The 23,977-nt window shown below is 34.3% G+C and overlaps 1 protein-coding gene across 3 annotated transcripts in view; it reads right to left on the reverse strand.

The window, feature by feature from the left end:
* The window catches only part of GSTCD (glutathione S-transferase C-terminal domain containing), a 130,558-nt gene that overhangs the window by 93,021 nt on the left and 13,560 nt on the right, over positions 1–23,977 (reverse strand). For all 3 annotated transcript variants that reach the window (XM_079919580.1, XM_079919581.1, XM_079919582.1), the window contains exons 4-5: positions 22,236–22,487; positions 17,937–18,030 (exon numbers count right to left, since the gene is read on the reverse strand). In XM_079919580.1, coding sequence (XP_079775706.1) covers positions 17,937–18,030; positions 22,236–22,487 — 346 coding nt within the window. The remainder of the gene's footprint in view (positions 1–17,936; positions 18,031–22,235; positions 22,488–23,977) is intronic.

Below are 23,977 nucleotides of genomic sequence, written 5' to 3' on the forward strand. Positions count from 1 at the left end.
CAAAATAATGCCATTTGCAGCAACATGGATGGACCTACAGATTGCCATAATGAGTGAATAAGTCAGACACAGAAAGACAAATATATAATATTGCTTATATGTGGAATCTAAAAAAAGGGTACAAATGAACTTATTTACAAAACAGAAGTAGAGTCACAAATGTAGAAGACAAACTTATGGTTACCAGGGTATAAGTGGGGGGAGGGCTAAGTTGGGAGATTGGGATTGACATATACACACTACTACATATAAAGTATATAATAAGAACTATATTGCACAGGGAATAATAAGAACTGTATAGCACAGGGAACTCTACTCAATACTCTGTAATGGCCTATATGGGAAAAGAATCTAAAAAAATTGGATATATGTGTATGTATAACTGATTCACTTTTCTGTACACCTGAAACTAACACAACATTGTAAATCAACTATACTCCAATAAAATTTTTTTTCAATGGGAAAAATAAACACAAACAACTTAAAAAATAATCTCAGATTTCTGATCTTACCATTGCTAGCTGACTCCTAGAGTGCAGACTCTGTGCTAGTGTTTAGCCTGAGACTGTCATCCTCTTAAGGATCTATAGAAACTGCCCACTTCTGCTACAGTTTTCTGTATACAAAATAGAACTAAAACATAAAACTCGAATTTCTCAGCTTTAAGAAAAACATGTTGCTAACTAAAATAAAAAAGGCAAACAATATTCTCTAAAATAAAAAAGGCAAACAATATATACTCTTAATATATTAAGAGTTTTATAGACTGCTTTTAATTTTAATCAAATGAGTCCCAAATTTTAAACCTCTAAAGCAAAGATTCCAATAGCTAGAGGGTTATTCTAATTCCTCTCCCTATCTTACCTCCACAACTCTAGGATTTAAGAAAAGTCACATTAAACAGCAATTTTCTATAGCAAGTACAGTCATTGAAAGTAATTTTCAGGCAATTATAGTATGGGCTGATATAAGATTTATGGGATGAAGTACTATGCCAAAACATTTCCTCTAATAAGTGCAACCCACCAGGTTAAAAATTTTCAAATTTTATTAATTTTGTTAGCAGTACAAATCAGTGTAACTTCCCACATGAGATGTGCACAGATGTTGTAAGAGGTGACTGTGGCATAATTACAAAGCATAATGAATGTAGAGCTCCAGTTCTGGGCACAGCTGACTGACAGACAATGCGTCTCTGTTGTGTGTAACACAATGCAGGCTGCTTATCCTCTCCACAAACCTCAGATTTCCTCATTCTAGATGATCTCTAGTGTCTCTCTCAGCCCTGAATTCCATAATTACTCTGCCAGGTATCGTAGGTTTGCCTCCTCCAAATTCAGCTAGCTCTCTGCCCTGGTGGTGACCTGCATAGGGTACATCAACAGGCTTCCTTGCCCTCTGGCATCTGGATGGGTTTGGTCAGGGAAAAGCCCCAGCAGGAGATCAGATAGATGGTAATAATAAAGGAGAATGAGGGCAGGGTAATTTTACTCTCCTCTCACCCCTTCAGTCACTTGAGGCTGCCTCTGTCTCTTGCCTGAAGGTTTCTGCCCCTCTCAAAGCAGCTTGCTCTATGGACTTTCTCTTTTCTTTTTCCTCTTTGTGTCCAATCAGGCCTAGAGATAGAAACAGCTCTGTGGCTACTAATGCCAAGTTCCTGCCCTATCCCTTTACAGTTAAGACATCCTGCCTACAACTTTATAATTAATGTCTCTACATATAAACCCCCTCAAATATTCCCAATTTGAATGTGTCATCTTTTCCTTTCTGGAATCTGACTCATACAATCACTTTTTATAGAATTGGATCAAGAATGTAAGTCAGAATCTGATGAAAAGTAACTATAAATGTGAATATTGCTTATTAAAGAGATTTAAGGTCACTTGAAAGAAACTTATCAAAAGCACTTCTTTCATAAAATTATTTTAAAACACTTTTTGGTTAGATCATAGTAGTCCAACAATTACCTGATTTTACAGTAAACCATCTAGATTAGATGAAAGCAGAGAGGCGTGACTGGAAAGTCATTTTGTTTAACACTGCCTTTGACAGCTTGGTTTTCCTTCCTTTCCTTGTTGCTGAAAAAATTTAAGTATGAATAGGTACCCTGGGCATGAAAGTATTTAGTTAATAAAGTTGTTTTAGAAAAAAAAAAAAAAAGGGGAGGGCTTAGCCCTATCTAATCTCTCCCCTGCAAAAAACCCTGTAGTTTTTCATGCATGTCTAGTTTGTTAGATGTGCACACTGCCACAAAAATATTAATACTTTTGTTTTCTCATTGCAGTAGACAAAGAGTAAAACTGTCATGTAAAATAATTTGTTTTAGAGGACATTAAACTAAATGAAATAAGTCAAAGGCAAATACTGTATGATCTCACTTATACTGAAGTATTTTTAAAAAATACAAAAAAATAAATTATTTGTTTTAAGATAAGGAATTGTCCTAGAAATTGAGTTTACCCTAGTATTATAAAATATTTGTTATGTGATCATATATGTATATGTATAGCTGATTCACTTTGTTATAAAGCAGAAACTAACACACGATTGTAAATCAATTATACTCCAATAAAGATGTTAAAAAAATTAATTTTTTTAATAAATAAGTAAATAAAACATCAAACCCTGTTATTACAGTACCCATCAGAAAAATTCTGAAAGAAAAAAATGGAATGAAATTCTTAGGAAAAGTCTTATCTTAAAATGGGTACACATCTCCAGCCCTAAGAGAACTTGGTGCTGCTAAAAACTTAGCAGGACTAGAAGGATGCTCCAGACCTACCGACCAGGTAAGTCTTGTTGAATTAAAATGGTCCCATCCCAACTACATTTCAACACAAACTAAAGAGATCTGAACCTTTGCCTAGTACTGGTTTTCAGAAATAAGTACTTCATTACTCACATAAACCTATTTCAATCTGTTGAAGCCATTTGATCTCTGAAACATACTAATAAACAATATTCACCTGAATGGATAATTTGAGGTTTCTTATCAGTGAATTAATAATATTCCTAAAACAAACCATGGTAACTTTCAAACTTGCCTAGTGCTATAATAAATGACTTAGTGAAGTTAGGAATAGACCCAAATCTCCTTGATTGTTCAATAAATTCTCAATTTGTTCATTTGTACACAGACAAAAAGTTTCCAAATAATTTCATACTCTCCATATGACCTAATTAATAAATTCAGATAATTGCTTACTCACATAGATACTTCCTCACATCAAACACTTTTATTTATTTTGTTTTAAAAAGCAACACTCTTAGAAGATTCCATGTAATCCACCTTAGATAAACTGGCCATTAAAACCTTTCTTGGTAACCAGTCATCATGGGCTCTGCTTGCAAAGTACTTAAAAACATGGTCTATAAATAGGGTTCTTGAAGTCTAATCCTAAAGGATAGAACAAAGCATAACGTAATACTGGAAGGAATTACAACAAATCTAACTCCAGGAGAAAAAAAGACTTTTAACTTTTTCTTTAATCACATGCCATGATTAAGTGCACTTAAAAAAAAAAAAAAAGCATTGTATTTTCCTACAAAGACAGCCCAGTTTCATGGCTTAAAAACAGAAAAGGAAAAAAAAAAGAGATAAGAAACCCAGTGAGCCCAATGCTATGTGGATATAAGGTACCAAAGCTGTGAGACCATTTTACCAATGCTCCCCTAGTTAAAGAATATCTGCCTCTCTGCTTGATACTGGCCGGCACTTATTTTTGTTGCAGACATGGAAGTAATAAAACTTGAATTTAATCTTGCTACTCTTTTTCAGGCCTTGTTTACAGCAAAGTGGCTCCAGACGATTTAGCTAGTAGTACATTATACACCTGGGTCATTTCCACACCTGAGCTGATTTAAAGTTCAAAATAAACTTAATCACTCAACCATTTTGACAGCCAAAACAAAACACTCAGTCCTACGTTTCAGTACTTTGAAATACAAATGTATAATTGAAATTGGACACGACTAAACTTTCAGTATGAAAGATCTCTCTCTACTTCTCCTCATGAACATAACATCCCTCTCTATCACCATAACATATGTAACACCATGACAGCTTCAAGGAACCCTGAAGTTTTCTGGTGGCAGCCAGGAGCCCTAGTGCAAACTATCAGCCAGGATTTATACTAGGGCTATTCCTAGATCATACCAATTAATATTCTGAAGGAATGTTCATATAAAAAGACTCAAATTATGTTATGCTTGACTCTCCATTTCTCTAGGAGCTTGAGAATAGCAACCTGTGAAATGGACTGTCTGTCAAAGTTAAAGTCAAGGTTTAACTGTGTATATTAGCATTGCATTGTTATTCATTTTGTAGTTCTTGCCTTGTATCAAACTATCATTTGATTTATAAATAGTCTCTAGAAGTTTTCTGATATTTTTGAAAAAGATGAGCTGAGAAATAATTTCAGTATTCTTTATTTTCTTGATCTTTTCCAATTTCTACTTAAATTCTATTTTTAACTTTTTATTTTGAAATAATTATAGGCTCACAGGAAGTTGCAAAAATATTACATAGAATCCTGTGAACCCTTCATCCAGCTTCCCCAATGGTGACATCTTATATAATTACAGTACAATACCAAAGCTGAGAAATTATTTTTAGTACAATACTGTTAACCACAGACCTTGCTCAGTTTTCACCACATGCCTTTATTTGTGAGCATATGTACAGTTTTATGCAATTTGATCCCATGTATAGGTTCACATAACCACCTCATCACCACAATGGAACTCCCTTGACAGTAGCACCCCTTCACGGCCATTCCTGTTGCCTGCCAACCATTAATCTGTCTCCACCTCCCTAGTTTTATCATTTTGAGAATGATAAATAAATGCAATCATATAGTACAGGTAACTTTTCAAGACGGGCTTTTTTTCATTAATCATAATGTCTTTGAGATCCATCCAAGTTGTTACAAGTATGACTAAGCCATTCCTTTTTATTGCTGAGTAGGATTCTATAGCAAGGACACACCAGAATTTGTTTAATCACGTACCCATTGAAGGACATTAGGGTTATTTCCAGTCTGAGGTTATGATGAATAAAGTTGCTATGAACATTCAGGTGCAGGTTTCTGAACGAATATAAGTTTTCATTTCTCTGGGATAAATGCTCAGCAGTGCAACTGTCTTGTGGTAATTGTATCTGTAGTTTTGTAAGAAAGTACCAAACTATTTTCCAAAGTGGTTACACCATTTTACATTCTTACCAGCAAGGTATGAGTGATTCAGTTTCTCCACATCCTTGTCAACATTTGCTCTTGTTACTTTTTTAATTTTAGCCATTCTGATAGGTGTGTAATTATATCTCACTGTAGTTTTAATTTACATTTCTCTGATGGTTAAGAAGCAGAAATTTTTTCATGTGCATAGTGCCAACTATATATCCTCTTTGATAAAATGTCTGTTCATGTCTTTTGCTCATTTTCTAATTGGATTCCTTGTTTGTTTGTTTTTTACAGCTGAGTTTTGAGAGTTCTTTGTACATTCCAGATTCAAATTCTGTGTCAGATTTGCATGTATTTCTGGTTTGCAAATATTTTCTTCTAGTCTTTAGCTTCTTTTATCATCCTCATAACAGAATCTTTGGCAAACATTTTAAATTTTGATGAAGTCCAACCTATCAAAATTTTTTTATGGATTGTGCTTTTGGTGTCATGTATAAAAATTCTGTTTCTACTCCCAGTTCCCAAAGTTTTTGTATATTTTTCCACATTTTCTTCTAAAGTTTTATAGTTTAAAATTTTACATTTAAATTTATGATCCTTTTTGAGTTAACTTTTACATAAGGGATGCATTTTGATATTCATTTTCTTTGCCTATGGATGTCCAATTGATCCAGCAACATTTGTTGAAGAGACTGTCCTTCTTTTATGCCTTTTTTAAGGTTCTCTATTCTGTTCTATTGATCTATATGATGTCTACCTCTCCAACTACCATAGCTGTACAGGAAGTCTTAACATGGAATAGAATGATTCTTTCTACCATTTTTTTTTTCTAAATTCTTTTTTTCCATATAAAACTGAGAATAAGCTTGTCTATATCTACTAGAAATCTTGTTGGGATTTTGATAAAAGTTACATTGAACCTATAGATAAATTTGAGGAGAATTTGATTAAATTATTTAAAGTGCTACTTCATGTGAAATTTTAACAGGTATATCATTTTTTTAAAGGTTTAAATTAAAAAGGTTTAAATAAACAAAAATCAATGAATTATTATTACACATTTACAGTTGACCTGTGATTTGAACTGCACAGGCCCACTTATAGGTGGATTTTTTTTCACAGTAATACAATAGTATTAACTGAATCCACAGTTACTTGAATCTGTGGATGCAAAACCGCAAATATGAGAGGACCCTTGTATACCAAGGGCTGACTAAAAGTTATACAGGGATTTTCAACTGCAGGAAGGATTGGCACCCCTACCCTTGCGTTTTTCAAAGGTCAACTACATAACAAAAGTGTGTATTTTACATAGTTCTCTTTTTCTTATTTAAACTTTTAACATTTCACATGAAGAAACTTTAAACCTTTTAAAATTCCACATGAAGAAAGTAACACTGAAAAAATAAAGATAACTTTCCACTAGTTCTCTACCTCTTTATATTACCTTCCTTTCAAATAAAGATTACAACACAGTACATTAATTCTTTTTAATTAAAACATTCACCTAATGGTTACTCATTCAAACTTACATAAAAAAATTCCTACCATCAGTATAACCTCTCTTGATTACCAAGTACAATTAATTAGTACAATTAATTAGTTTATAAAAGACCACCATTTTTATATAAGGAGTGTCTAATGCTATAATAATTGGAAGAATTTGCCTAGTAAAAATTTACACATCTCTCTGCCAGTTTCAATTCCTTCTACTATTACTTTAGCTGACTAACTTTCTACTAGAAAAGGAGATGAATTTAACACATGGTCTGCTTTATATCATTTGTATACATAATACATAATAATATAATACATATGTGATATATCTCTCTATCGCAGTCTCTACATCTATATGTATTCGTGTTTGGCACTAAATCAAAAGAGCACCACTAAGCAAACAGCAAACTTGTTCTTTGCAACTTTGTTATATTTTAAAACATTTAACATAAATTCTGTCTATATTTATACATACTATGTTTTAGAGGCTTTTAGCTTCAGATTAAAATGCAGTTTAAATACAAGATTGTATTACTTTTGGTAAAGCACCAAAATTCTTGTTGAGAACCTCACTCTTGAAAGGAGAGAAAACAGTTACAAATTTGTAGAGTTCTGAGTCAAATATGGTCAGGTTTTGAATTTCACAGCTAAGTATAACTTAGAGAAATGAAAAACATTTATGTTAGAGAATTTCTTCTCCAGAAAAGTGGGGAGAAAAAACCCCCCAAAAACCTTTGATCTCATTCTCTTGGTGTGCTTTTAGTATTTTAAGTGCCAAAAAGTTCAAAATGTAACAGCCTTATAGTCTAAAGTTATTCAATATAAATAAAGTGTTGGAGACTATATCCTTACATTGTCTCACTGGAGAATAATTTTTTTAAAGTAGGAAAACAAATATGCTAATTTTGAGTCTCATCGTAAGAATCTAGGACAAGTATTTCAGGAAAAAAAATTTCTTGAAAGAGACAGTTACTTTTATTTACATTATCAAGATATTTCTACTTCCACTTATATTTGCTAGCATATTTGGCTTAAAGTAGAAGTTTTCATAGTTACCAGATGGTCCAGAGGTATGCACAAATGCTTATATTTGATGTACTCCGTGCTAAGGGCCAAAAAATAATTCTTCAGGTTGTAAAAAAAAAAAAAAAAAAATTAGAAAACTTTGGTCTTGTTCATCTTACTTTGGTGGCAATCAAAGCAGCCCATGCATGCACGATACCAGTTACCTGGAGTGAAACTTCACACCCTGTGGTCCCCAAAGCAGCAGAAGCAGCATTAGTTGATACTTTTTAGAAATGAAAATTCTAGGGCCTGTTCTCAGACTCTGGGGTAGGGCCCATCGATCTGTTTTAACAAGCCATCCAAATGATTCCAATGGATGTCCTAGTTTGAGAAGCAATGGTTTAGGACAATGTAGCATTCTTATACCCTGACTAGAGACTCTAAAACAAACTTTTATGTTTTCCCCAAAGGAGGGCAATGCTTATATTACAGATGAGACAATTCTTCATTATGGTGAACTTTTAGCATCCCTGGTCTTTTGGCACAAACAGCAATAAATAATGCTATTTACCATATCCTTTAGCATTGGTAAGAACGTTGTTAAGAATCACTGATAGAGGAAAAGGCTCTGTTTAGTCCTTCCATTCTCCACATTGGATACAACTCTCTCCAAAGACCTTGATCACACCCTTCCCTTCCATCACTTCTGCTGGAAAAAGAAAGGGTGACCCTGTTGGTTTATAGAAGCATATAACAAAGAGGTCAGGGGAGGGCAGAGACTTTGCACTGAGGCCAACTTTTACTAGTTATATCATGTATCACTGTCTTATTTTATATTTTTTCCTAACGTCAAGGATCAATCATTCTTTTACACCCCAAATACTCTATGGAAAACAAATGGAGGGAAAAAATGAGTATTTACATAAATGATCCTCATCAGGATACGCTTTTAAATTTAAAAACCTCAGTCATCTATAAGTGCTATATATAAAGGTTGATAAAAAGGAACATCTCACTACTAATTGAATAATCTGCCGCTAGGATTGAAAAATGATACATTCCCTTAAAACCATAAATTCAATCAGTGACTTACATAACAGGAACTAAAATATAGCAGGTTGTAATTCTTGTTCTAAGAATTCATACATACCTGTCCCAAGCAAATGAAATCTACTAGGTTTAAAACCCTCTTGAAAGGTGAGATCTTACTACCTCCTTCTTGTAAAACTCTGCCATTAAATTTTTCTTTTATCTCAGCTGATAAGTATATACTCTAAACTGGGGGGCAGGGGGTAAGGGTGAATGAGTGGTTATGTTTAAAGTTTTTAGATACCACCCTTATATCAGTATCCCTAGGAGTTAGTGCTCTCATGTACCTCAAAAGCAAAACCAAGGCCTTATGTATACCTAAGTGGGCCATATTTCGAAGACAGTGCAACTCTGAATATAAGAATAAAAGAGATTGAGGGGGCGGAGCATCCTCCCAAGGTACAGGGTGCTGAGCACCTCTATCATCACAGTGATCCAGAGCCATGTGGCTGACAGGGCCTTGGTGCTCCAGCCTGGTTTCAGGCCTGAGGCTCCAAGGTGGGAAAGCCGAGTTCAGGACACTGGACCACCAGAGACCTCCTGGCCCCACTTAATATCAATCACCAAGAGCTCTCCCAGAGATCTCCGTCTCAATGCTAAGACCCAGCCCCAGCCAATGGCCACCAAGCTCCAGTGCTGGACGCCCCATGCCAAACAACTAGCAAGACAGTAACACAACCCCACCCATTAGCAGAGAGGCTGCCTAAAATCACACTAAGGTCACAGACACCCCAAAACACACCACGGGATGTGGTCCTGCCCACCAGAAAGACAAGATCCAGCCCCACCCACCAAAACACAGGCACCAGTCCCCTCCACCAGGAAGCCTACACAACCCACTGAACCAACTTTACGCCCTGGGGGCAGACACCAAAAACAACGGGAACTACGAATGTGCAGCCTGCGAAAAGGAGACCCCAAACAGTAAGTTAAACAAAATGAGAAGACAGAGAAATACGCAGCTGATGAAGGAGCAAGGTAAAAACCCACCAGACCAAACAAACGAAGAGGAAATAGGCAGTCTACCTGAAAAAGAATTCAGAATAATGATAGTAAAGATGATCCAAAATCTTGGAAATAGAATAGACAAAATGCAAGAAACATTTAACAAGGACCTAGAAGAAAAAAAGATGAAACAAGCAACGACGAACAACACAATAAATGAAATTAAAAGTACTCTAGATGGGATCGATAGCAGAATAACTGAGGCAGAAGCACAGATAAGTGACCTGGAAGATAAAACAGTGGAAATAACTACCGCAGAGCAGAATACAGAAAAAAGAAGGAAAAGAACTGAGGACAATCTCAGAAACCTCTGGGACAACATTAAACACACAAACAATCGAATTATAGGGGTCCCAGAAGAAGAAGAGAAAAAGAAAGGGACTGAGAAAATATTTGAAGAGATTATAGTTGAAAACTTCCCTAACATGGGAAATGAAATAGTCAATCAAGTCCAGGAAGCACAGAGAGTCCCATACAGGATAAATCCAAAGAGAAACACGCCAAGACACATATTAATCAAACTTTCAAAAATTAAATACAAAGAAAAACTATTAAAAGAAGCAAGGGAAAAGCAACAAATAAGATACAAGGGAATCCCCATAAGGTTAGCAGCTGATCTTTCAGCAGAAACTCTGCAAGCCAGAAGGAAGTGGCAAGACATATTTAAAGTGATGAAAGGGAAAAACCTACAACCAAGATTACTCTACCCAGGAAGGATCTCATTCAGATTTAACAAAGAAATTAAAACCTTTACAGACAAGCAAAAGTTAAGAGAATTGAGCACCACCAAACCAGCTTTACAACAAATGCTAAAGGTAAAACAATCCTGAGAAAGAAAAATGGAGGTGGAGGAATCAGGTTCCTTGACTTCAGACTATACTACAAAGCTACAGTAATCAAGACAGTACGGTACTGGAACAAAAACAGAAATATAGATCAATGGAACAGAATAGAAAGCCCAGAGATAAACCCATACACATATGGTCACCTTATCTGTGATAAAGGAGGCAAGAATATATATTGTAGAAAAGACAGCCTCTTCAATAAGTGGTGCTGGGAAAACTGGACAGCTACATGTAAAAGAATGAAATTAGAACACTTCCTAACACCATACACAAAAATAAACGCAAAATGGATTAAAGACCTAAATGTAAGGCCAGACACCATCAAACTCTTAGAGGAAAACATAGGCAGAACACTCTATGACATAAATCACAGCAAGATCTTTTTTGATCCACCTCCTAGGGAAATGGAAATAAAAACAAAAATAAACAAATGGGACCTAATGAAACTTAAAAGCTTTTGCACAGCAAAGGAAACCATTAACAAGATGAAAGGACAACAACTCAGAATGCGAGAAAATATTTGCAAATAAAGGAACTGACAAAGGATTAATCTCCAAAATTTACAAGCAGCTCATGCAGCTCAATATGAAAAAAACAAACAACCCAATCCAAAAATGGGCAGAAGACCTAAATAGACATTTCTCCAAAGAAGATATACAGATTGACAACAAACACATGAAAGGATGCTCAACATCACTAATCATTAGAGAAATGCAAACCAAAACTACAGTGAGGTATCACCTCACACCGGTAAGAATGGCCATCATCAAAAAATCTACAAACAATAAATGCTGGAGAGGGTGTGAAGAAAAGGGAACCCTCCTGCACTGTTGGTGGGAATGTAAATTGATACAGCCACTATGGAGAACAGTATGGAGGTTCCTTAAAAAACTAAAAATAGAACTACCATATAACCCAGCAATCCCACTGCTGGGCATACACCCTGAGAAAACCATAATTCAAAGAGAGTCATGCACCACAATGTTCATTGCAGCACTATTTACAATAGCCAGGACATGGAAGCAACCTAAGTGTCCATCGACAGATGAATGGATAAAGAAGATGTGGCACATATATACAATGGAATATTACTCAGCCATAAAAAGAAACGAAATTGAGTTATTTGTAGTGAGGTGGATGGACCTAGAGTCTGTCATAGAGAGTGAAGTCAGAAAGAGAAAAACAAATACCGTATGCTAACACATATATGGAATCTAAAAAAAAAAAGTGGTTCTGATGAACCTAGGGTCAGGACAGGAATAAAGACGCAGATGTAGAGAATGGACTTGAGGACATGGGGAGGGGGAAGGGTAACCTGGGACGAAGTGAGAGAGTTACATGGACATATATACACTACCAAATGTAAAACAGATAGGTAGTGAGAAGCAGCTGCATAGCACAGGGGTTCAGCTCGGTGCTTTGTGACCACCTAGAAGGGCTGGGATAGGGAGGGTGGGAGGGAGACGCAAGAGGTAGGGGATATGGGGACATACGTATATGTATAACTGATTCATTTTGTGATACAGCAGAAACTAACACATTGTAAGGCAAACTCCAATAAAGATGTTAAAAAACAAAAAAGAAGAGATTATAACTGGAACAACACCTAAGCAACTATCTTTTTATTGCCTTTCTCTTCTATAAGGTTATGCTTCTGACTCTCCTCCCTTCTACGTGATTGATGTGGTTATTAGGGACTAGGAGCCACTCCTAATACAGGAACCAGCCATGTAAAAACTACTGGAGAACAGAAAGGCCGTAGGGGAATATCGATGGAGTGTGACTTAGAGCAGCTCTATTCTAGGTCTTAAGGCAAAAGACTATATCCATTCTTTCTTTCATACTCAGAGGGCAAAAATTCAAAGGTCAAGAACAAAAGGTGTCTCTGGACTTAACAAAATGAGTCTTCAGGTTCACAGTATTTATCCTAGTTCATTAGAGTAAGAAATCACAGGTATGTGAGGACAACAGGTAGTAGAGAACATGCAATTGCCTGGATCTTCTCAGTGCAGGGAAATGTTGGTTGAAGATTTTCTATCAGGGGACATGACTAATACTAACTTAAACATTTCATTTTTCACTTTTCATAGTTCATCTTCCATAGAACCATCTGATCACAGTTACCTGCATGAGAACTGTGACCATATACCCTCAATTCAAAGATGAAAATAACTGCAAACAAATTGGAACTCAACTTAGTAGGTGTATTTTTCACAGAGATATGGGTAAAGCAACTCAAATTACTGTCCATATATTCTAGGACTGAACAAATGAGCAAATACATAGGTGATGTTTGGTGCTTTAATTTTTACTGTTGGAAAATGTAGATACAGATACTGAATTCAGAAAAACTAGGAAGAATCTTGTGGTATCGGATTGGAATTAGAGGTATCTGCATAAACTCATGATTTTCAATATATGTAGATAATAGACATAGATATATAGATATAGTAGGTATTGATGTGTATGATTATGTATGTGTGTGTATGTAGATGTATGTATACATACAGCTATTTCCTAATGAATCTGTCTATATATACATCTCTCTACCGAAAGAACCTAGAAGCAATACTGTTGGCAACGAGCATACCTAGTGCCCAAATCGTAGTTTCTAAATACTATTCTCTACTAAAAGAAACAAGGGCTCCTTGGAGAAACAGTTGATTCTATGGCTGGGGCAGGGAAATGACAAAATGAGCCTGTAATTATTTTGTTATGCCAGAAATTAAGGACATGATCATAGAATGATTGGGGCATTTCCAAAGGATCAGGAGCCAGCTTGAAGGCACCTACAACCTGGGACAACTTGAGCACTGAAATTAATAATGACAGTGATATATTATAACTTATTTAATAAAACAAAAATTCATGAGTCAAAAGAAGGAAAGAAAAGAAAGAAAGAAAGAAAGAGAGAAAGAAAGAGAGAAAGAAAGGGAAGAAAGACAAAAAAGAGAGAAAGAAGACTTTCTTACAGTAGAGTGGCAACTAATAAATATAGAATATGGTGGAGTTGAAAAATCACTATTTTGCAACTATCACAGGCAAGAAAGCATCAAACGAATATAAATCGGTGAGTGAAAGTTTGAAAAGAAACAAGTTATTATGTAGTCTGGAATATCTCTCCATGAACTACTTATTAATTCAGTAGAGCAAAATAGTAACATTAGAGTAGAGACACCTGGCAGACCCCACCTTAAACAAATGATTAAAGTTAACATCACTGGGCCCAAACAGACATAATATGCCTCCTGATAATGAGGCACTGAGAAGGACACAACATCATTTCTGTGTTGTTCCTGCCCAAAATGTGTAACTTTAATCTAATCATGAGGAAAACATCAGACAAATCCATATGGAGAAATATTCTACAAAAAACTGGCCTGAACTCTTCAAAAAAGTCCATGGTATGAAAGACAAAGAAAGGCTGAGAAACTGTTTCACATTAAAGGAAATTAAAGAGACATGACAACTAAATGTACTACAATCTACTGAACTGAATAGTAGACAATAGTATGTACTGAATTAAATATCCTATTTTGATCATTGTACTATGGCTATATAAGAAAATGTTCTTGTTCTTAAAGGAGACAGTTAAGTATTTAGAAGTGAAGAGTCATAATGTCTGCAACTTACTCCTAAAAAGTCCATTTAAAGATATGTAATAATAATAATATTAACAATGACAACTATAAGAATGATAATGTAAATTAAATATTCAGTTCTGTTTTCTTAAAACTAAATAATCCCAATTATTTTAGCCTTTTAAATCTATATGAGACAAAAACGTTGCATGGTTTAATTAGAAACTTGGGAAGTTAAAAAAAGGATCTATAGTCTCAATCCAATTCAATTTAATAAAAAATTATTGAGGACCTATCCACAGGAGTCCTATATTTAAAGAGCTCACAGTTTATTGGAGAAGGAAAACATGCATGTAAACTAGTATAACAGAAGTATTCTATAAGTATCAAAATGAAGTATAAGAAAGTACTAAAGGAATGTTGAGAGAAAATGATTGACTACTGACTACTACTGACTACTCTGACTACTATATTAGTATTATTTAACATTTACTATTATAGTTAGGCACTGTACTGTTTTATATATTAATTCATTGAATGTACTAACAATCTCATGAGGTAGGTAGTATTATTATCCCCATTCTACAGATGAGGCCATTGAGGTACAGAGAATTGTCAGTTGAGAAAACAGAGAATTCAGACATTCTCAGTAGAGAATCTGGCCATAGGTTACCTAGCTAGCTAGTAGCCCAAGTTTCAAACTCAGGCAGGCTGACTCCATAATCCATGAAGAAGGCTTAATGAAGGAAGCAGCATTTGAGTTAATCCTTAAAAGATGATAATAATTTCAGTGGAATGGGAAGAAGAAAGAAGAATATATAAGGCTGGAGGAAAAATAATGGTGAAGGCAGGGAGACAGTAAATATAGATTGTATAAGGAACAGCAAAAAGTTCAGGGAATGTTATGTAAGATGTAGGGAGAGAAATGGGTGAGAGCAGAGGATAAGAGACTAGACAGGCTTATGAAATATATTAGACTCCATCATGAGAATTAATATAATATAGTCTTTGATGGTAAAGAAGCTGATTCTTATAATATGCACCACAATCTTGATGTAACTCAATACAGTCAGTATACGCAGTCTGTGAAACATCTAAATGAACCAAGTACCAATAATACCTTATTACAATTCAATTTCTCCTAAAAGACGGTACCAGAGCACAAATCATGAGAACACATTCATAGTGACCTCTGCACCTCTATGTGAATAATTTCATTTCACAAAGATCCTATGACTATGCAATATTGAAACTGCCAGAACTGAAAACAGAACATCTAAAATGCCACAATTCTACCTTAGTTTAACAAGACTATAAACGTTTAGGAAACAGTAAATGAAATGTGAGTACACCATGTAGCTTTGCTGTTATAGCTCCATCTTTGTCATAATATTTATGAAAACAAGGTGATCCAATTAAAGGGATATAATGAGTAATATATTCCATGAGCTCCATTAGATATGCACTTCTAACCAGTAAAATGACTAGACACGAATGCTTAATGTCAACTTTGAGTTGTTAGCAGATGTAATTGAGTCCTCATATTAATAAGTGAAAATATTATTTTGCCTTCATAGCAGACATTATAGACAAAGCAAAGCATGTGGCACTTAAAAGCTGTTTTAATTTTTAATATAAATATTAATAAAAATATGACTTTTATTTAGTAAATTATAGGTTTAACCCGTTCGGAATCTATACTATAACTGAAGAGTATAGAAAATTTAATTGCACATAAAAACAAACATTTAAGCTTTGTAAAATGTCAAAATATTTTAAAGTAAAACATTAACAAATTCATTAGTGACTATTTTTCATATATTTAATAAAAGACAAAAAATAGATTTCATTTTTATACAAATATCTTTGCAACAGAGTTCTTAACTATCCAAAATAATCTTCTTCCATTTTGGAACAATACTAAAGTATTTCCTCGATTGACAGAACAGAATTGATTAGTAAGATACAGGCAATATCAGGAAGCATCATAGAAGAGAAGAATATGAAAAAGGAAGACAAATGATTTCAAAGAGCATTTGAAAAATCAAAACATATTTGGATTAGTATAAAACTAAAGAATACATGAACAGTTAAAGAAATAGAACATTGAGCTAAAAAAAATTCTTCACCTAAAAATACCTACAATGGCATTTAAAATTCAACAATCATCCTTTACATGTCTAACTGGACTTCTGAGAGTAAGGAAAATCCATAGGGCCTTAAAAAGGGGGATAGGAACTAAAAAGTAGTGTAATAATCTTGAACTGACACTATAGCTCCCTGGAGGGTATTTGCTGACAACAGAGATCTAGGCTTTAACAGCAAGACAAAGAAGATAGGCTAGTCCTTGATCCCTAGCATGATGGAGAGTTGAAACTAATATCACTACATGAAAGCAGAAACCTTGAAAAGCTATATTCATTATGAAAAAATGCACTGAAAAACAAAGAGTTCTACCCAACAGCAAAGGAAGGTGAAAAAAGTTAACTTTTCTGTTTAAACCTCAGTCCCAGACAGAAGAGGCTGAAGGAATCTCAACGTGAAAAAATAATATGTTAAGATCTAGTGCCTTAAGTTAAATACTTTAAGATGTCTGGCATAAACAAATATAAATCCTTTCCATGGGAATTCATTCCTATCCCAGGCCCCACAAGATTCCAAGATTTAAATAACCAAAAAAATCAATTTATAATCTAAAATTACAGAACTAATAGGGATATGAGACACTGGCAGTGAAGTCAACAGAAACAACAAACAGCAGAATTAGACCTCTATGAACATCAGCTATTAGAAATAATAAATACAGAATATAAAATCACTATGTTAAAATACACAATATAAAATCACTATGGTTAAACAATTATAAAAAGAGGAAACTGAAACATGAACAAGGAAAAGTTTATTATCAAAACAAACCAAATATAGTTTTTAGCAATAAAAATATTATTTAACTAAAAATCTAACTATCAAAATATTTTTTCAAACAATATTTTAAACAATTGGAAATGATTATGAACTGGTTATCAGATGATGAAGGAATTTTTGCTGATTCTTATAAAGCGTGATAATGACGTGATTACTTAAGATGTCAATATTTTTTAGATGTGTGTACTATAGTATGATGTGTTATCTGGGATAGGCTTCAAAATACTTCAGCAAAGACAAAAAAAGGAACAGATGAAGCACTGTAGGAAAATATGAGAAATATTAAATCAGAGCAATGTGTATCTGTAAAATTTTGTAATAAAAATAAAATGAAAACTCAGTGGATAGTATGATCAGAATATTAGATATAGACAAAGAGAGAACTAGAGAACTAGAAGATGGATCTGAAGAGGGTATCCAGATTATGAGTAATATTTAAAGATTAAAAAAAAGGGGCTTCCCGGGTGGCGCAGTGGTTAGGAATCCACCTGCCAATGCAGGGGACACGGGTTCGAGCCCTGGTCCGGGAAGATTCCACATGCGGTGGAACAACTAAGCCCGTGCACCACAATTACTGAGCCTGCGCTCTAGAGCCTGTGAGTCACACCTACTGAAGCCCGTGTGCCTAGAGCCCGTGCTCCACAATAAGGGAAGCCACCGCGATGAGAAGCCTGTGCATCACAACGAAGAGGAGCCCCTGGTCACTGCAACTAGAGAAAGCCCGCACACAGCAACAAAGACCCAATGCAGCCAAAAATAAAATAAATAAACTTATTTTTAAAAAAAAGATTAAAAAAAAACAACCTTACCTTCCTTTGGGCTCACTGCTGCAGGAAGAGCATCCCAGTCAAGGGTCCAAGTAGGGCAAGGGTGGGGAGAAAACATCACTTCAATGCCTTTTTCCTAGAAAAGGAGATAGGCCCTTTCCAAATTAATAAATTAATAAAATCCTGTTATGTTCTAGAAGACCAAATTTCTATTTCCTATACTGGCAAGGAGGGACACAGATTTTAATAATCATCAAGTATTCCTCAAAATATTTAGTTACATATGTTGAGTTTCTTAACAGCATGGTTACTTTCCTATTAAATTATTATTAAATTTCCTATTTAAATTATTACCTGAAGTGACACAGAAGTAATAAGCTACTTATAAATATTGCGTGTCGAAAAGAAAAGTCACCTGAGAATAAAAGTTTTGTCAAAAACAATCCACAAAATCAAAACTGACTCTGCATATGTCCATCAAGTTCTGTCTTGGATTATACAAAAATTGCCACAGCCTAGGAGCTATATTCACAGAATCAAAAAGTCCCTACTTTAACACTCATCCCAAAATATCATCCATACTAGTCTTTTACAAGTATCTACAAAGTCTCTAGAAAAGGATCCCTTTGTTTTAACCAAATGGTTCCCAACATTTTTTTCCCCACCATTTTAAAAAATGATCATCCCTCTTCCATATATAAAACAATTCTCAGGTTCCTTCCTCATGTTAAAAGTTATACATTTATTTATTTGATCTACAGACAGTGGCATGGCATACACATGGATTCCCAGAACCTTTTCAATCACATTCTGTGTCCACAGCCTACAGGATAGATATCCATGGTTCTAGATTTTTTTTTTATCTGCAGGAATATCCTATTCAAAAGAAAAATCCCTGAGAATCTATCATTAACCCCTTTGTATCGGTTAGTTCGTGAGATTACTTTCCATTATGAAAACTAGCTGAATTTCAGTGCCAAAGGAAATAGTACAAAGTTCTTTTGTTGGGGTAGAGGTATAGCTACAAGTATAGAGGTCTAGAGTACTTACCTCCCCCAGAAAGATAAACACATCTCTCTGACATCATCTACCTCTCTCCTATCTCCCTTAGTCTAGCCATATTGAACTTCCTGCTATTCCTCATTTCATCACACTTATTCCTAACTTTAAACACATCTCTCTGACATCATCTACCTCTCTCCTATCTCCCTTAGTCTAGCCATATTGAACTTCCTGCTATTCCTCATTTCATCACACTTATTCCTAACTTAGAGTCTTCCATAAAATACAACTATATTGAGATATAATTTCTATGCCATAAAAATCTGTCCCTTTACAGCATACAATACAATGGTTTTTAAAATATTCACAGTTGTGTATCACCACTATCTATCTAATTTGAGAACATTTTCATCACCTCAAAAAAGATGTCCCATACCCATTAGCAGACACTCTCCATTCTCTCCCCAAAGCTCCCTGCTCTAGGCAGCTACTAATCCACTTTCTGTCTCTGTAGATTTGCTCAGGGTCTTCTTACTAGCTGGATCCTCTTAGAACACTTCATCCAAATCTTCAAATGTTCATTCAGGTCATTTGTTCAATGTCTTCACCTAGTCAGATAAGCCTTCCTGCCCACCTTATCTAAAAATTGATCCTGATCTCAATCATCTGCACCCCCCTCATCCCACATTATTTTTTTATAGCATTTATCAATACCTAATGTGCTATACATTTATTTGTGTTTTTTCTTTATTTACCTCCCCCACCAGAATGTAAGCTCCATGAAGGCAGTCCAATTTGTTCTTCACACATCCAACATTCAGAACAATGTCTGGTGTTTAGTAGACACATATACATTTTTTGACTGGATAAATAAATTTAAAACCTCTACAGAATAAGGGAGATTTTGGAGGCAAGATTGTGCGTAAGAAAACAGAAGGAAAAAAAGGCGAGATGTGAGTGTTCCTAAGAAAACCTTTCCTACTTTACACATCTGCTTAGGGCCAATTTCATGTGTCCTCATTGCAATTGGCAAAAAAGAAAAAGAAAAAAAGCAAAAACACAAAAAAACAACAAAAAAACCCTGACTATACAGAAATGAAACGTTACAGTATAAAGAAAAATTAATACATTCATAGAATATGTTAATTTGATATAATATTGTCTTTCAAATATGTGACAATAGAGAAACTCGTAAGTAGCAAAAACAATGCCCTATTAAAAAGGAAAATGTTACTATGGTGAACTTCTTTAATAAGGTTGGAAAAGTGAAAAAAGAAAAAAAAAAGAAAATGTATCCAATATACACTATCAAGTTAGAATTACATGAAAATTGAAATGATAACATTTTAGATTTGAACATTCCGTTCTTATAAAATTGCAGATGTGATGTCCTAGTCAACTTTTATATAATCATAAAATTTAAAATCAGAAATGACTCGTACAGAGTCTCCTCTGTACGAGTACAGAGGAGTACACTCTCCTAATTTATAAAAGGAGAAATTGAGACCCTATGGTTAAGTGACTTACTGAAGGTAATAATGTTAGCTTGACTACAAAGCTGGGACTAGAACCCAAGTCACCTGGTCTCTAGTATAGCCTTCCCATGGACTGTTCCCAAGCCAATGACTGAGAGTCTCGGGCTCAGAGACTGAGTGGCAGACCATTTTTGAGAAATATGGAACTCTCTGACAGATGACTCAGGCTCAAGGATTCCCCACTAGCTTAACAAAACTTTCTTAGAACTGCACTGAAGTCTGACTCTTCTGACCCAACCTTCCTTCCTTTCCCATTTTCAAGCACAGGGATCAAAACTGCACCACGTTCTGAAGGCTTCCGCAGCTTCCTCTGGCTCCCTCCCCACTTTCCCTCACAGATGTTTCCCTCAGTATACCTCTTGCCCATCTAACCCCATCTTGGAATTTGTTTCTGGAGGACCTGAACTAACACATCCCCTGTAAATTAAAAATTCAGGATTCCTTTATATTTTTTATATTATTACAAAAGCGCTTATTTTTATAATTTTTTTATTGTCCATATGTATTTTATTTATTTTTTAAATTGGGGTATAGTTGTTTTACAATGTTGTGTTAGTTTCTATGGTACAATTGTTTATTAACTTTTTCTGAATTTAAATTCTAGTCACCTGTCTCTTTTTTATAAATATTTTAAAATGTATCAAATGCAAATATCTTTCCTGATGTCATTTTATTGCTGGAAAAGCACAGGTACAAAAGTTTGAATTACCAATCTCTTTTTCAAGACTGCATACGTATGAATTAAAATAAAAGTACAGATTTTTGGTTTGTTGAAATTTTTAAAATTAGTATTTTAATACAAGAGTACTCTCCTGACAATTATTTTTTTTAAAACACTCAGGAGGTAAACGAGAGATCACTGAGCAATATAACCATCTGATCAAGACACATCAAACTTTGGACCTGCTTTGATATCTTCTATAATCAACTGTACCATCTGTTTCATTGTTTCACCACTAGGCTAACAAAGCTTAGCTGAAGAGATAAGGGGTTGGTGTCACTACTAAAATCTGCTTTTCTAAATCAGCAAACTTTCTATTAACTATAGAACTCAAATACTTCCTAACCCAAGTTAAAAAATATAATGATTTTCTTTCCAATACAACTCAGATGACTAGCTAAATTACTTCATGAATTTTCTATTCGAACAAATCTTCAAACAGTCTAAGTTAAAAGCAAAACATTTTCGCAGATTGTTTTGAATGATAGAGAAAAGAAAGCCTATTGGTGAAAACTTTTACACTTAGTACTATTAGAAACAAATTATGCTGCAGAGAGAAAAAGAAATCATGTGCTCTTATTACATAAAAAGTCATAAAATCAAAGAATAAAGTAAAAACAGAATTCAAAGAATTCAAAAATCTTAAATTTAGACAAAACCTTGGAAAATATATTGAGATAATCATCTTCATATTTCTTTAATTCAAATCATCACCTCAAAATTAAGAAACTGAGAAACCAGTTCCTTGCAACAGAAAAACGTCAGGTTAAAACAATAAACTTGACCAGGTGTGATATGACTTTGGTGTCTCAAATATAAAAACAAAAAATTCTGAGAAAAATACTCTTAAAAATATATATTCTGACTTGTTTGGCTCCAAAGACACATAATATTAAAAATCTTCAATTTACTATATTTCACTTAAATCCAAAGACTAGCACAAATATTAATTGGTCAAGAGAGATATAAATAAAATTTATAAAATGTTAAAACAAAAATGTTATACAAGTTGGGGTAAAATGCTCAGCAACTTTATTACATGGAATCTTTCAAACAAAATTTTAATAAAAACAATTTAATTACCATTAACTTAGTCATGGTGGGTCTTGGTCCTCCTATAAATGAAGGATCATTTTGCTCCTCTACACATGGGACCTCATCTAAGCTTGGTTGCTGTTCATTCGAGGTGGTCTGTAATTCTGGTAAATTGAGAAATTGGATCCCACACTGAGAAGCTGTTGTTTTTACTCTTGGCACTTCCTGAATTCTCTGGTACCAGGCAGCCAGCAGTGGAAATTCTACCAGCTTTTCAGAAAGTTTCTTGCAGATAATTACCTAGGCAATTACAAAGAACAAAACACATTATTATATAATTTTTGTTTGTTATAAGAGCTGATTGAGGTAACTTTACATACAATAAAACTCACACATTTAAAGAATGAGTTTTAGTAAATTTATAGTTGCACAACCATAATCCAGTACCATTACGCTCAACGTCACACCAAAAAGTTCCCTTGTGACCATTTGCAGTCAGTCTCTGCTCCACAGTCAGTTGTAGGCAATCAATAATCTGCTTTTCATGTGTATAACTCTGCCTTTTCTAAAATTTCATATATTTAAATGGAATCACAAAATGTGTCTTTTTTCACTTAGCACTATGATTTTGAGATTCATCCATGTAGTTGCATTTATCAGTAGTTTGTTTCTGTTTATTATGATGCAGCATTTAAAGTAAACCTTTTATTTATTCAAATTAGAAGCATTTGAAACCATTACCCCTGATGTAAATTAATATGTTTATTTTCTCTTGGTCAGATGCTTTCTCTCCAGCACCACCACCAAACTTCAATTTCTTTAAAAATTAGAATGTTCTTGCTTCTTTGTGAGACACTGAATGTTGTTTCCATAGAAACAGTTACAATGTTACAAACAGATTATGACTTATGAACAGATAAAATGAAAAGGTCAAGTCACAGAAAATCTCGACAAATGTATCTAGCTATAATCAGTGCCAAAACAGGAGTCAGAAAGGACGAAAATTAATGAAAAATTTCACACATATATATAGTCTATTTTAACTGGACTTTAAGGTTAAATAAGAATTGATTATAAGAATAGGGTTTATGTGTAATTCTCTTTGTATACTACAAGCGCTTAAAACACTGCCTTGCAAAAAATATTGAGTGAATGAACAAATGATCAAGAAACCATTTATTGACCTCAAAGAATAATCCCCTAAATTAGTGTTTTTCAAACTGCTGCTTACAACCCATTAGGAGATTTAAAAATCAATTAAAAAAATTTTTTTTGTTTTAAATGAAATTAAATAGAAAATATCAGAGTACATAGCATGTAGTAAGGTGGGTTATTTTCTGTTTATATATCTATATTCATATATATAATATAAAGATGTATATTTGTAATTGTATGCTCGGTCACCTTGTAAAATGCATTATTTACTGTGAAAAGTAAAAAAGTTTGAAAAATATTGTCTAAATGGTACTCTGGGAGCCAAAAAGTTTCTAATTCTCAACAAAATACTTAATTGCCTGGAAACAGATTATGTGCTATGGGAATTGAACTTTAAGCCATGATAAATTAATCAAATAAGAAATTTCTCATTTCCTCACCTTTCCTTTACTCCCCTTGGTAGTGATTTATTCTTACTTGCTAGACGCATATGACATCTTGCCCTTCTTTTGAAAATAAGTTGTGATTAAACAATAATTCATGTTTAAAAAATTTGAGTTTTACTCTGCATGACAGGTCATCCCATTTAATCAATATGCCAGGCTGCTCTGCTAATACCCAGACAGCTCAGGAGG

This window comes from Stenella coeruleoalba (assembly GCF_951394435.1).
Source record: "Stenella coeruleoalba genome assembly, chromosome: 4".
NCBI lineage: Eukaryota > Metazoa > Chordata > Mammalia > Artiodactyla > Delphinidae > Stenella > Stenella coeruleoalba.